This window comes from Lichenostomus cassidix, chromosome 1, assembly GCF_008360975.1.
Source record: "Lichenostomus cassidix isolate B80296 chromosome 1, HeHo_3.0, whole genome shotgun sequence".
NCBI classification, from domain to species: domain Eukaryota; kingdom Metazoa; phylum Chordata; class Aves; order Passeriformes; family Meliphagidae; genus Lichenostomus; species Lichenostomus cassidix.
Genome location: NC_139479.1, coordinates 79,844,966 through 79,859,832, shown reverse-complemented (window position 1 = coordinate 79,859,832; position 14,867 = coordinate 79,844,966). Strand labels below are relative to the sequence as shown.

The 14,867-nt window shown below is 40.4% G+C and overlaps 1 protein-coding gene across 2 annotated transcripts in view; it reads right to left on the bottom strand.

The window, feature by feature from the left end:
- Positions 1-3,382: 3,382 nt before the first annotated feature.
- Positions 3,383-14,867, bottom strand: part of NOX4 (NADPH oxidase 4) — a 112,695-nt gene continuing 101,210 nt past the window's right edge. For both annotated transcript variants that reach the window (XM_085065300.1, XM_085065308.1), the window contains exon 18: positions 3,383-14,510. In XM_085065300.1, coding sequence (XP_084921426.1) covers positions 14,390-14,510 — 121 coding nt within the window. In that variant the 3' untranslated portion in view covers positions 3,383-14,389. The remainder of the gene's footprint in view (positions 14,511-14,867) is intronic.

The window sequence follows — 14,867 nt, the reverse complement described above, 5'->3', positions numbered from 1 at the left end:
TTTTTAAATTCCATCTTGCCAATTAATGCCAGTGACCATTGAAGATACAGACCACCAGAGAATTTAGGCTCCATGTCCTCTTTTACACCATCACGGGCTGGAATGCTACTTTAAAATTAATTTTAGTATTTTAATTCCATAGTCTGTGGTCTCAATTATTTAATCCAGAGCACTGACTTTCAAAGCATCAACCTCCTATTTATATTCAGAGAGAATCAGGCTCTTAACAACTCTCATTTGAGGGCAGAAATGAAAACCAGGCTTTTCTGTCTTCCTCAAAGCTGCTTCAGGAAATCAGCTCACTTCTGGCCAGAAAGACTTTTCCCTTTTAGTGAAACAAATATGCTTAAATCCAAAAGTCTGTACAACAAGTCTTAAAAATGGTGGCCTTTTGTCTCATCCTAGGAGCCATGGCACTCCAGAGCACCAAACAGGGATGTCTGCAGGGAGGCTGTCACTTCAGAAATTGTGTTTAGCAGTCTGGGCAAGATGACAGATTGTGAAATCTTTGCAGTCATCTAATTAAGGTGACATTCTCCTACAAGAGGACACACTACTGTAAAAAGTTACAGGGAGGCTTGTTTGCAAAATTAATCTGTAGTGAGATCAGAAACTTTGGCCTAACAAAATTAATTTTCATGAAAACCAGAAGAACAGTTTTGGGAAGGAAGACAAGACAAGCTGCTGGTTACACAGACCATCAGTCATCAATCCACAGTGCACAATTTCAGATTAGAAAGCGCACTGTTATTAAACTCAGTCTAATGCTTATGCATATCCTAACAAGAAAACAGAAAGAGAAATGATAAATCATGGAGCCATAAAATTCATAAAAATTAAATTTGGGAGGAGTCCGAAAAGGCAAATAGAAGAAAAATGCAGATAATTTGAAGTCATCTTGCTTACAAAAAAATGATGGTGGGTTTTCAGGAGAAACAATCCAAGTTGCAGCAATTACAAATTATTCCCATTGCCACTCTTCAGCCCGCTTGTAACACCCACATGCCTGCAATGCGCTTTAGGGCACGTTTAAGGCAAAGCATCGTGTTCCCTGCTCTGAACAAGGCTGTGACTGGATTGCACAGCTGCTCCCCAACTTTCAGAGGCTGGTGGGACCAGCAAGGGGGTACTTCTCTTTTTTACTCCAGTATTCAGAATCAGGAACAGGTAAGAAATCACCGGTGTATTCCTCAGATGGTTTCAATTTTTCAAATGTTCAAATAGCTTTTTCAAATGGTTTTTCAACTGAGATAATCTAGGACAGGAGCCAGTTCACATCTAACCAGCATCCACAGCTACAGCCTATAACATGCTGAGTTCTCCAAATAAAAGAATATGTTCCCTGTTAACACCAGTAGAGGGTAAAAAGAGTTTTTGAAGCAATTTTGTAAGCTGAAATGCAAAAATCCAGGTTAGGTGAATCAGATCTCCCTGCAGGTCTTCCAAAGTTTTTACATCTCCCCACTGACATGAGAAGGGTGTTCATTTACCTTGGAAGATTTGGTCCATTAAATAACTGAAACTCATGTGAGGTTGGTGCCCAGGTAGGGCAGATAGCTGCTGCTGAACCCACAGCTGCTTTTTTTCTCTCTAGAAAAGCTTACAGATTTGCCTACTATTGCCCATCCTCCTGCTCACCTCGTTATCAAGAATTTGTCATGATCCATGATGCCCACAAAGTGCTGAACTTGGGAAGAGGAAGCAGAGTTTTTCTCTTCCATTGGGAAAACAGCAGAGTGCAATACTTTGTTTGTTGCTCACTGTAAGGAGAGCTTATTATTTGCATCAGCATTTTCAGCCAGGTTTTGTCCAACAAAACTTTTTGTGTTCCCCCTTCCATAATCTTCTTGCAGGGACAATGAGATTCTCTCTTGATAAAATGATAAAATGCATTTGTGAAATATATAGTTTCCCATAAAAACTCTCCAAATATCAGACAGAAATTCAAAGCTCAAGAGCCAAAACACATTTTGCCAAACCTCATTACTTGGCCAGGGGAAGGTGAGAGGGAAAGGACATTCCTCTTAATGGAAAACACCATCATAATTTTTGAAAATATAAATTTTTCCTCTGATAACTCTGCCCAGCCTGCCACTGACTGTTGCGTTTAGTATAAATAAACACCTTTTGCAGTTACACAGATCAGTAACTTCTCTAAAATGAAGCTGTCAGTTTTCCCTATGAATTTTTAATTTAACAACTAAAAATAAATGAGAAGGAACATACAGGGTTTTATTGTTTTTTTTTTTTTTAATCTTGCTGCAGTTAAACTCCTCATTCTGGAGAGACAGTACCTTTTCCCATCATTCTATCAACACCACCCTGGAATGAGAAAGTAAAAAATACAACTGAGATCAATATATGCCATTTAACTACATACCCTTACTTCTCACAAATACATTACCCAGAACTTTTAACAACTCTGAAAAATCTCAGAGACGTCTGCATACTTGTATTAATCTATGTTTGATGTGTAGTTTTCCTATAAAAACCCACAACCCTGCCAAATGCAGAAATTATCAGGTGGACAGCTACCACAACATTCAACATCTTGCAAGAAGTGGGTGCTTTAGTCAGCAGTGCATCCAACAGACCCCTAAACACATTACTGGGAAGTGGAATATGAGTTTTAAACCAGTTGTTCCAGATCTGCTGTAGAATCAGCAGTGTCTTGAAGATCATAATAAAATACCAGCTCTCAGATTGCTATCTATCAAAAGCAGCATGGTCTGAGCACAGTGTGAAGTATTTCAGCAGAGCAAGCAGACTAAAGCAAATGCTCAGAGCACATTTCAATGTCAGGCACTCAAGTGCTCGTCACAGGTGAGAAGGATTTCTACATGCTTCTGGTGTGGGAAGGAATTTTCCTCATCACTCATTTTGATGGGTTAGGGTCAGGAAGATGCTGCTTTCTGCTTCCACTGCACTCTAAACACACAGGGGACTGCAGGGGAGTGATTTTCTTCTAAATTCCAGTGTATGTGATGATGAGGATGAGATAATGTATTCTGCTTCTGAGATGGTCTCACAGCCACAGATACGTTTGGAGCAAGCATGTACCCCATGCTCTAAGGTAGAATATGACCCTGGGTGGCTAAACAAGGGTGCCTTACACAATTCTGGTCCTTTGGTATGCTACCCAAGATCCTGCTGTCATGCCAGAGGATCCTGGGTCTCCTGCAGCATATCTGTGAAGCCTGTGTGGATGTTTCAGCAAGTTTAGGGCATCACCAAGAGTATCAGAGCCTCTGCTTAAGGAGTGAAATCTCAGCCTCCCCTACCAGCAGTAATACACATGCACACATGTACACACACAATGCTTCCACAATTAAAGCACTATGTCATTAATTGAAACCAGGTCACAAACACCAACTCAACCATGTTTTGTTCAGTCTTGGAATGGTTGTTTATTCCAAAGTCATTAAGTTTCCTGTAAAGTAAATACCTTTAGAGTACAGTGCCATAATTACATGATGTATAAACGTATGGTGTTTTGTCAAATACAATAAGAGACATAAAATCACATTAAGATGATCTGCTAATATAACAGAATGTAAAAGTAACATCTGAACAGCAAAAGAACTCAGCAGCCAAATGCTTTAGCTGTCAGGACTGCCATTAAGATAAAATGGCTAATTCAGATGAGTATTTTGGAAAAAAAGCCTCCTTTTCATACTGCAACCAAGATTTTGCATTTTAACTCAACAAATTTGAAATGAAGGACTATTCATCAGGCAAATCCAAACTCTTTCCAGGTGTGGCTGTCCCCATTTTACTGGTAAGCAAAACAAAGATGGGATTTTAAAAGGAAACTTAACACAGTTGGTTATTATAAACTCGGTGAACTTGAATTCTTCATGTTTCTCTGAAAATCCTGTGCAGAGTGACTGGTTTGTAGGGGAACTCTGTAAGAATATGGGGTAAAGCTCAAGAGCTGTTCTAAGCCCTTTTTTAGCCAATGGATTACATCTACCCTCACAACACTGTGTAACTAAGGAAGGAAGACTGTGGGAAAAGAGCTCTGCACATGACTCATGAATAAGAGAAGAATGAATAAACCCCAAAGAACCCAGGAAAATAGGAAAATAAAAACCCAGAGCTTTTTTAATGATCAGTTTTATAGCTCTGCCTTATTACAGAGATAACTGGTAAAAATTTCCTTCATTTTAGTTGAACTATCAGAGTCGGAAAGCTTATTGCTTACTCTTTGAAGGTTTACAAGGCATGCAGGTACAACAGTGACCTATTTAAGTCCTTCCAGTCAGCGAAACACAGTTCCTCTGCCATGTTGGGGGGCAGCAAGCTGAAGCTACAAAATGGGCTGTTTCATATGACAAGAGTATGACTTGTTATAGACACAAATCCACTAAGTACTATTCTTTTTCCTAAAGTCAATCTTGGGTGAAAAACTTACAAATGAAAGTTCAGGACCAAATTTTGCTTTCTGTTCCACTTGGAAACTAAGCAGACATTTCTCTTCAAAGAATTGTACCACATCCTAATCTATAAAAACATAAGAACAGATTGAAATTGCATTAATATAAACAGGCACCTCTGAAAAGAACATTGAGTACTCAAAATTGTGGACATTTACGCAAATGCTCTCCAAAATGGTTATCTTGCACATTGTATAGAGCTATAAAAAGTAAATGTTGCCTTCCTTCTTAATAAATTATTTTTATTTCACCTCTAGGGGAAAAGATATATAATTACAGAATTGGAAATTCAGAACAAATATTCTGGTCTCTTTCTTTTGGGACAGGGAAGAGTGAGGGAAGAATGGGGTCAAAAGTGAAAAAGTTAAGATCCACAGCTACAGAAAAGACATGACATTGATTTTTCTATGACATCATACATGTTAACTGTAAACAACTATTTCCAAAGCTCAGTTCTTAAGGAAAAATTGGAAAGTTGATCATAGTTTATTCCTTTTTGCAAATTTTAAGCATGGCAAGAATTTTGTTTGTGGCCCACATCTTCCTTCCTCAGACTGGATTTTAATTAATTTGGCTAGTGGGATAACAGTCTTTTCAGGATACCCACACTTGTACCAGTGGCTCCAGTTCCTGTGTGTTTACCACATCAAACTCTCCCATGACTTTTGAGTCTCAAATAACTACCCAAAGCAAAATGGATAATGTCTTCTTCCTGACAGCAACCCAAGTCTAGACCTGCTGTAGATATTGCCTTGAAGGTTCTGATAACAGCATAGGTATGATCCTAGAGAGATGCCTGGCTTTAAAAGAGATACTGAATTGCTGAAGCTCTGACTGTGGTACTATTGCTTAGTTTGAACTGAACTTTTTCACAAATAAATGTTGGAAAGACAAAAAATGCTTTGCCATTCAAAAATAAAAGTTGGTTGCAGCTAGTTTCCACTCTTCTAAGGATCTTAGAAGAATTCTTATGAAACAGATGTGTTTTGGGCATAGGAGCATTTCTGAAGTAAGAGATGTTTGGTGTTTTTTTGTTTGGTAGGGTCAGAAATGAAATTAGATTTATATAAGCAATGTAAAATCATAGAACTTGAAAGAAACTGCCCATATACACATTATGGAACTAATATAGGTGGGGCATTCAAAATACTTTTTTGGACATCAGTTTGAGGGAAGATACCCCAATTATGTCTTTTCTTCTCAACTACCACAGACCAAAAGAACCATTTCTTACCCAAATGTGTTTCATCAAATTTGTTACTGAAAATGATCAGAAGGAACATGGGGAGACAAAAACTCAACGATAGTAAGAGTTTCACAGCCTAGCACATCTGAACTAAGGGTGCCTATTTCAGAAAAAGTTAATTTATAATCCCAGAGCTTCACAAGGTATGAAGTCTGGAAGAGGGTCCTGTCACATCTGAATCTCAGTGAAAGCTCTGCCCTTCTGTACCCACAGCAGATCAGGGCCCCCCTCTCAGAGATGCAGAGCTGAACATATGTGCTGGGAGTTGTCAGCTTAACAGCACAGTATTTCTTCTTTCCCTTTATAAACAATGAGCTCTCAAGCTCCCAGAAGCAAAGAAACCAGGCGAGGAAATATTTAATCAGTGAAAGAAAGAAATTATATGCAGTTGATAAAGTAAGGGCTGCACGGAAATAGCAAATGCAATTGAGAAAAGAAACCCTTCCCATCACTGCCCACTGTCCTGAAATGCCTACGTGTGAAAGCAGAAGCATAACTTAATTTCAGTGATAGCCACAAGTGATCTGACTTTCAAAACACCAAATCCCCAATTCTCATTCAGAAGATGAAATAATCTTTGCTATTATGAATCTTCCCATTTTCTGCATAGCTGCCCTTGTAGCACTGCCCCTCCTCTCATTGCTAAAAGAATCTCCAGCATGAGGATGCTGCACCCGTCATTTTCCTGACACTAATCAAAGAGACTACAAGAGCCCCATTGGATTGTGTACACCAGGAGCATTAAAAAGGTTGGTGAATGCTACAATTAAAATCGAGGCCCTCTGCATTTCCCAAAGTAGCATTTTCCTGAGTTAAGGGAAACAGAGGGTGGAAAAAGCCTCTTGACACAGTATGTGCTATGGAGGCAGGAAGAGCACAAAAGAAAGACTATGTGACACACGGGTGAGGATGTATCCAGTGACCCAAAGGTTAAAACACACCTCTAGATGCAGGCTGAGGTTATATGCAGAGAGGAAGAGATGGATCTGAAAGCTCAGCTCCCTCTGATCTTCCATGGTGATGGAACATACCAAGATAAATGAAGCACAGATGCATCCAGCTCCAACGGAAAATATTTCACTATCAGGTGGAGATCCCTTGCCCAATTCCATCTCAGCCACATTTTTAAGGTTTGGGACATTATGTTTTTGTCAAAAAGTGTCTATCAAACAGTCACTAGAGCTTAGGCAGTCAAAAAGAATAATGTCATAGGTGAACCTTCACATTCATAGCAAATATCTTTTAGCAATTAATTATGTTGTTCTGATACAATAAAAGAAAAACACAGCACTTGTATCTTCTCCTGCTGAGGTTTTGCCATTTATTCCTCATGAACACTAATGCAAACATGGGCAGGGTATCTTCAGTTGTGGGTGGAAGCTGGCATTCACCTTGCTCATCAGTTCTAGACAGTACATGCTTTAAAGCATTGAACACCTAATGAGGTACAGTAACAGAACCTGCTTCCCTGTCCCAAAACAACAAAGCTAGACAATTACCCAGGGTATGTCTATACCTTCAGCTAACCAGGTCAGACCAGCTCATTGACTACACAATTCACCCTCATGTACGACAGCTCTGAGTTCTAAGCTTGAAAGTACACACAGGAGGCTCATCCAGCTCTGTCTAAATCACCTTTCATCTTACCCTGCAGACTCAGACCAAGAGCCCCTGACTTTCCCTTGATGTTGCCAAAGCACAGCTAGGACTTGCTCTGTCTCATCACAGTTCAGAGATATGACAACCAGTGTGGTGACCTGGCCTGTGTGTGACTGCAGATCATGTATTGCTGGTGTGTCTTCCTTAAAACTGAGTCTGAGCTGGAAAGGGCCCACAAGGATCATCATTTAAGTGAACAGCCCATGCGGGGATCGAACCCACAGCCTTGGCCTCGCCTCTTCCCAGCAGCTTGCAGAGCTGCTGTGCAGCATTCCTAAGCAGGCTGTGCCGAGTGCAGCTTGGGACACAGTCCACTCAATATGCTCTCTGGTATTTTGCATTTCTCTCAGACTACTAAAGGCAGAAGCAAAAGCTCAGAGGCGTCATTTATTCAATTCGGAAGCAACCCGTTATCACTGTGTTACACTTCTAACATGCAAACACCATGACACAGCACCAGGAGGAATCCGTTAGCCCTGAAAAAGAAATGGCATGCTCTTTTAAAATCAAAATATGCGCCCTGCTGTCGATGAATATATTCTTGCTTACAGCACAAGGAGGAAGTTTTTGCTTTTCCTCCCCCACCTTTCATCCAAATTTCTTCCCCAGGGTTGCAGAGTATGAGATGAGCAACGTGACCTTGCAATGACAGAATTTTAATGAGTGACTGGTGCACCAAAAGCGATGCAGCAGCGTCTCCCTGCTCAGCGTTGCTATGTACACTAGACATTTATGTAACACTGCTTCTCATCCTCAAGGCTGTCCTTTCCGAGGGTCAGCAGCAACAAACGCAAAATTTTTATTTATCAAACTGTCAAAGCTACTTACAGCTGACACAAAGAACTCTACACTCCAGTATTTCGGTGAAAAAGAGTTAACAGGTAAAGCTATTTCCCAATTCCACTGCTTCAGAACAGAAGTGGATGTTTTCTAGATATAGGTTAACTTGAAAGAGTAAAGGGTTTATTTCAAAGAAATTGCTTATTTCCAGGGTGTTTGCCAAGATATACTAGTTTTCTTCTGGGCTTTAGAACTAACTGAATTGTGCATGGAAATGCAATGTCTTTGCATACATTAACTCTCAACCCCCAGGGAGAGTTATCTCTATCCACATCTAGAAAATGGGCTTTGCTTTTAATTTTTAAATCTGAGAAGCTAAGAATGTCTCCTCCTTCCCCTTGGCTCCCAGGTTAAAAATATTTTACCCTGTTTATTGTTGGCACTCATCATTCTCTCCTGCACTCTTGGTTTGCTCCTCAGTTGACAGCAGTTTACCTGGAGCTTCAGGACCAGCCTTCCCTCTCATCCAAGGGCTCTGTTAAGAAGCAATCTAAAATTGGGACAAGTGGCTTTTTCCAGCTTTGTCTCTGTGCCCATGTAATACTGGGACAAATCCACTGCTCTTAGTACATATCCAGCACCTTTCTCCTACAGACAGTATCCTTCTAGAGAATGTAACACTTCAGGCATGACAACCTTGAGGAGCCACGGCATATTTAGAGATATTCATAGCACCAGAGGAAGTACACAGCATTCCTTGGTACCAAAAGGGATCCCATCCCTCTTACGACATGGGTGATACAATTAGCAGGATACTAAACCTCCACATATCCCCATCCAGCCCTTTAAGAAGAAGCATTTGTTGCTCAAAACCTTTGTGTCAGAGCATCCATCATATATGTCGGTTCAGCAGAGGATTCAGGATTTTTAACCTTAAAATATGCTAATTAATCTACTGTGCGTACAAAGGAAATTTCAGATTTTCTAGGATTTACTATGCTTAGTAAAGGCATTAAAACATCAGAGTCTTTATGGGAATGAAGAGTCTCATTTCAGCTCCATACATTTCACCAGTGCATCACCATAGTGGCCTTAATGAAATACACCAGCAGCAGAAACAATGCAAATCCCAAATCACAGTTCAGAGTTGAGTCATCAGCTATATATTATATATATATCCCTGAAAAATGTACATTCATAGCAGAAAACCTCAGTTCAGCACAGGCACCATTGGCATTTTGATTAAACCTTGTTGTTAAATCCTCTTTGCTAAAACAATAAAAACTGGTTTAAATTGTGAGGGATGAAAAATCGGCAGAAAAATTGGATGCATAACCCAGAGACTAACAGATTCAGCTTGCCTTATATCAAACTGATGAGTTTATGAAATGATTGCCAGGCTGAAGTGAAAATTAATCTCCCTAGAAGCCCTTTTATTTTTCAAAAAAGTAAACATTGCATTTTAATAACTATGCCTCTTCCCTGACTTATGGTCCTCAAACTGCTAAAGGAAATGACTCTTTAGCCTCCTGCCTGCTTCCCCTAAGCCATGTCTTGCAGTTTGAAACTATAACCTGGTGCATTAAATGTTGAGTAGAGGTTTCCCCCTTAGGCTGCTTCTCTCCAAGTCCTACCAAACCATTCCTTCTTTGCTCTGTTAGGCTGTTACAGCTGAATTATTGTTCCCAGCATGGCTGGTCTGCTCCTTGCATTACCTCTGTCACCCAGCTCCAGATCTCTTTCCCACCTATGTGCTAGAAGCATCGGCAGCAAAAGGGCAGGGCAGCTCCTGCACTTTCACTGGCTCTAAGGAGTGCTCACAGGCTGCTCTGTGCTTAGATCAGACAGTCCATGGGTGCCGATATATGCAGTGCTTCTCTCACCTGCAAGATACATCTGCTAACAAGATGGGTGAAGATTTGCAATCAAAGAAAACAACAGGGATTCAGAGCTGACTGAGCAAGCCTGAGATTGAGATGCAGTGGAAACAGAAATCATAGGAATCAGAGAGTCATAGAATAGTTCAAGTAGGAAGGGAGCTTCAGGATCATCCAGTTCAAACACCCCAGCCATGGGCAGTGGTATCTTCTAGACCTCAAAGCCCCACCCTACCTGGCCTTTTGAACACTTTTAAGGATAGGGCAGCCACATCGTCTCTGGACAACCTGTTCACCACTCTCACAACAGAGAATTCCTTCCTAATATCAAATTTAAACCTGCCCTCTTCCAGGTTAAAGAGATTACCCTTGTTCTATCATTACATACCCTGGTAATAAGGATGTGTGCAGTGCTTTCATACACATCTTCACAACAGGCTTGTGTAGGCAGGAGTCTTCAGAGGGAGGGTTTATCTAATTTCCCTTTACAGCAACTCTTGTTGTGGCAAAACGATCAGCATTTTGCAGAAAAATGGATTTGGTTTAAACTTTCTACCCTAAGCAGCGCAGTCATCAGCTAGGTGTCCTCTCCCAAACCAGGCTCAAGGTACTGCTTTCAGTCCTGTCCTCTAGAAGAGCAGAAAAAAGACAAAAGAAGAACTAACATGCTAGTAGTAGTAGCACATATTGAAACATGGAAGTGTTGCTTCAAACACAGGGCTGGAATAATCACTGTGGAAGGACAGGCTGTCCTGCAGACTTCAGTGCTGAAGGTCACTCCCCACCAGGCCTTCCCATGCAACATCAGGGCTCATCTCTGCTGTCCTTTGTTGTGGCAGTGGACATCACTCACACAGGTGATCCCAGTGATATGAGAATAGGTCTTGGGTACATCTGATTAATCCTGCTGTTAGCTGTGCAAAGTCCTGAGCCCCACACTTTTCCACAAGGGCTGGATTCGTGTTGCAGGGAAAGGCCTTGGTTTCCATTCTGGTCTTAAAAAAAGAGTCCTGAAACAATTCTGATGAATAAAACACAAACATCCTGCTTAGCAAACACTGAGAGGTCTGCAGCTTTGTGACAGACTGAGTGAATACTGGGAGAATACAAGGTGGGATTCTTCCCCTGCCAGCAGGACACTTATGACAGAGTCACAGGACACAGTTTAAAGTGCAAAGTCATGCTCAATTATGTAGACCCAGTTGATCTGCAAATGTGGAATTGAGTGCTGTCAGCCTCCACTTACTTGTCTGGCACTGAGTTACATTTTTACATACGCTTGGCTTACAGATGAAAAAGCAATGGAGTTTAAAAGAGGGCTTGACTCTGTTTTGCAAGCTGGAGACACACTCAGGAAGAGCAATGACAACACAGCCTATAGAAAGATTGTGTTTATCATAATATCTTCCACTCCTGAAGCCAAGTCAAAGTCACTCAACAACCCTTACACCTTTTGCCTCTCTTACAGAAGTATAGCTCAATGAAAAGGAAAAAAACAACTGAAGCTTTAAGACTTTCCCCAAACTCCTTACCTGGTCTAGTGATTACTCAAATCAGCAACAGAAAGGTTTACCCAAAATAAAACACAAATACATTTGCATAGCAATTAAACAGATCTTTTCACTGCACTGCTTTGGTGCACTGCTTGTGCACCAAAGTGCTCCCTAAACATTAATTTAGCCTCGAAACACTCCAGAAAGGCAGAGAGTCTGGTGCTTGTTTGACAAGTGGGTCAGCTGAATCTGATACAACACAAAGAGAGAAAGAGGACAGCCTGGATCTGCATGTATCTTGCTGTGACAGCACAGCTTAATGTAACAACATGTGTTTAACATGCCTACACACAGCATCAACTCCTGCTACCATGCAGAACAAGAGCACAGTTCTAGTATTACTATTTTAATTATAAAGTGTTACCTATGCAGAACTGAGCCAGAAAATATAATCTGCTTTAGCACAGAGCTAACTGCAAAACTAACTGCTCATTACATGGTAATGGAGCCAATATCTGTCAGAGGAGATGTGAAATCACAAACAGCATTGTGATTAGATGACTCTAAACTGTATTTAAAAAGCATGAGATAATTGATCCCAAAACTAGAGGAAAAGATCACTTTCTAGTTGTGGTTAACAGATGCAGGAATGATTTCAGTCATGATTTAAACTAACAGCCAGAAACAAAAAAAGTGTGCAGGACCTACAATATTCAATATCTATGCATTTTGCCAACAGTTTTATGTTTATTAGAAAATCTATGCAGGCAGTATTAGAAATAAGTCTTGCTGATTAAAAAGAATCTAATCCTTTGCTGCACACCTCCAGTTTTACAGTGATGGATGAATGAGATCCAGCAGGAAAATAATGGTCCTTCCAGCCTCAAAGGGAAAAAAATTAAAATCAGTAGCTGTAATGTAGGCTCTATCTCACACTGCATTTCTATTTTGGCTTCTCTCATCTGGGCTACTTCGAGAATTCTTGCCAGTAGGAATTAATCTCTCTCTGGTTCTTTCCTTCCTCCCTGAATTTCATATTGGGCAGAGCCAGAGGTAAAACTGTCAGTGTCAATTCCAGACACTGAGGAATACATTCCCATGTGGCTTCACTGATGCACCTCCACCCTGTTGCTCGCTGAGTGCAACTCCTGAGCAGAAGCTGCCAAGGCAAAGACCAAACTCATCTTCACTAGTTACACATACTGCATGCCTATACACCACCTACCAGAAAAATGCTTCCCTCTGAGCACTGACACTGATACTTGCAGACTCCTCTACAGAGTTTGTGTCCTAAGAGGAAATTTCGTGCCTTTCCCATTAAAATAATAAAGGTCTTCATTGGACAAATGTAATTGAAATCAAATGCACTGCCCTAAATACAGGTGAACCACAAGCAAAAGATTTCTTAAACCAGCCTCTGCCTCTGTATGCTGCAAACACTACACTGTACTGCTCCCAAGCTTCTGCTGGAGATTAAGGGGAAGGTTTTCAGCATGTTAAAGAGCTGCTGCTCTATTAAGAGATACTAGAGTGGAGCCTATTTATGCCAGCTAAGTGTCTGATTCCTGCTTTAATGGCCTCTTCTCAGCAAGTAAGGAAAAGGGAGGAAAGAAGAAATAAATGAAGTTGGATTGGCTATTTGGATGGAGGAAAGAAAGATGCTCCTCAGAACCAAAAACTTTTGAAGCACTGGTTTCAACCTTTAGCTCTCCCTTGGCAATTACAGGCAGAGAACAGCCATGGGGAGGAGAAGGGAAGGAGAGCTTAAATTTGGATGCTGCATATCTTCCCCTCTAGAACATACTGAAAGCATACTGCAGCTCCTGCATAGTGTAGGTTTCTATCTGCACACATCATCCAAGGAGCCACAGAGCTGAAGGGTTTGTTCTCACTCTGCTGTAGATCTGGTCTCATCCTGCTCTAAGTGGCATCAGGACAAACAAGGGTGGCTCCAGGGAAGATACTCAAAGGATCAGAATCAATGAAACATGCTCTGGGACTTCTAAAACTGGATTTCAACCTTCTGTGTTGAAAAATAGTCAGAGCCTCTGAAAGCTTGAAGTATTTGACATTCAGGGCATGTGAGTGCAAAGTGAGTGCGACTTCCACGTTGAGCATGTGGTGTAATAAAACTTCAGATCCTGTCTGCTCCTGTTCATCACTTTTCTTGCTCCATCTTTATGGCTGCATAAATCATACTTATTTTGCAAACTCACTGAATTCCGAATTGATGTTAAGATACCGAGTTCTCCACGTACAGATGCTTGCTTGCCAAAAAGCTGTAACTAACATCACAGCAGAGGCTGCCCACTGGTGCTACACAACTGTGCTCACTTTTCCTTAGGTTAACTTCATTACAGAAGTAAACTAGCAAGAGTAACACTCTATATTTTAAATACAGAACGCCAGTTCTGCGAAGTACAATAAAATCTTTAATACAGAGTATTTTCATCCCAAAGCCATAAGATTTGTATACCAACAAAAGCAGAAGTCTTTGCAATATGCTATGTTTTGTCATTTGGATTAACCTGGGGTTTTGTTTACTGATCCATCTTCAGAGGACTGAAGTGGAAGAAGCTCAAACATTACACAGGTTCTTCTTTTATCAGCTTTTAAAGCAAGTGAGTCTCTCCCCAGCTTCTGTACTTTTTAATTAACAGAAACAAATCCAAAGAATCACTCCCACCACAAAAATTGTGTGAGTGCATTTTGAGTAAAAGGGCTGATTATTTGTTGGTATACTGCTGCATCCATCAGTCTTAAATAATCATAAATAAAAACATTTGTGCTATTCTTTGGTACATTTCTGTCTGTTTAAACCACAGTTGAACTTTTACGTTGTAAAAACAAAAAATTGCACTTTTATGTTCTAGAGAGTCTTGCTAGTCCAACAGACTTTCAGCTGAAGGATTCTTTATTGTACTCAAACCTTGTCCCATAAGAGTTGCTGCTGTTGCTCAGTTTATGAAGTATCTTAGAGATTTTGTTTGGTCCACAACAGAAAACTCCAATGGTCTTCCTGTTAAAAAAGAAAAAAAAAAACAAAAACAAGAGAGGGGGTAAGTTATGACATTGTTAATAAACAGTAACTCCTAATAATAGACAGAAGCGGATTCTGGCCTCATGGTATTATACATAAGTCAACTATATAAAGATTTTAAGGTGAGAAAAGCTCACCAGATGATGCAATTAATATTACTGAAGCCATCACATCTCTCCCAAGTACCCCTACAACAAACCCTATTATTTATCTAAGATAACTCTAAGAAAGAAGTGCTTCATCTTAGTCTCAAGAAACCAAATGATGAAAAATTACTATTTTCCACTCTATTTTTTCCCCAGATTAATATTTTTTTGTTAAAAATGTGTCTCACTG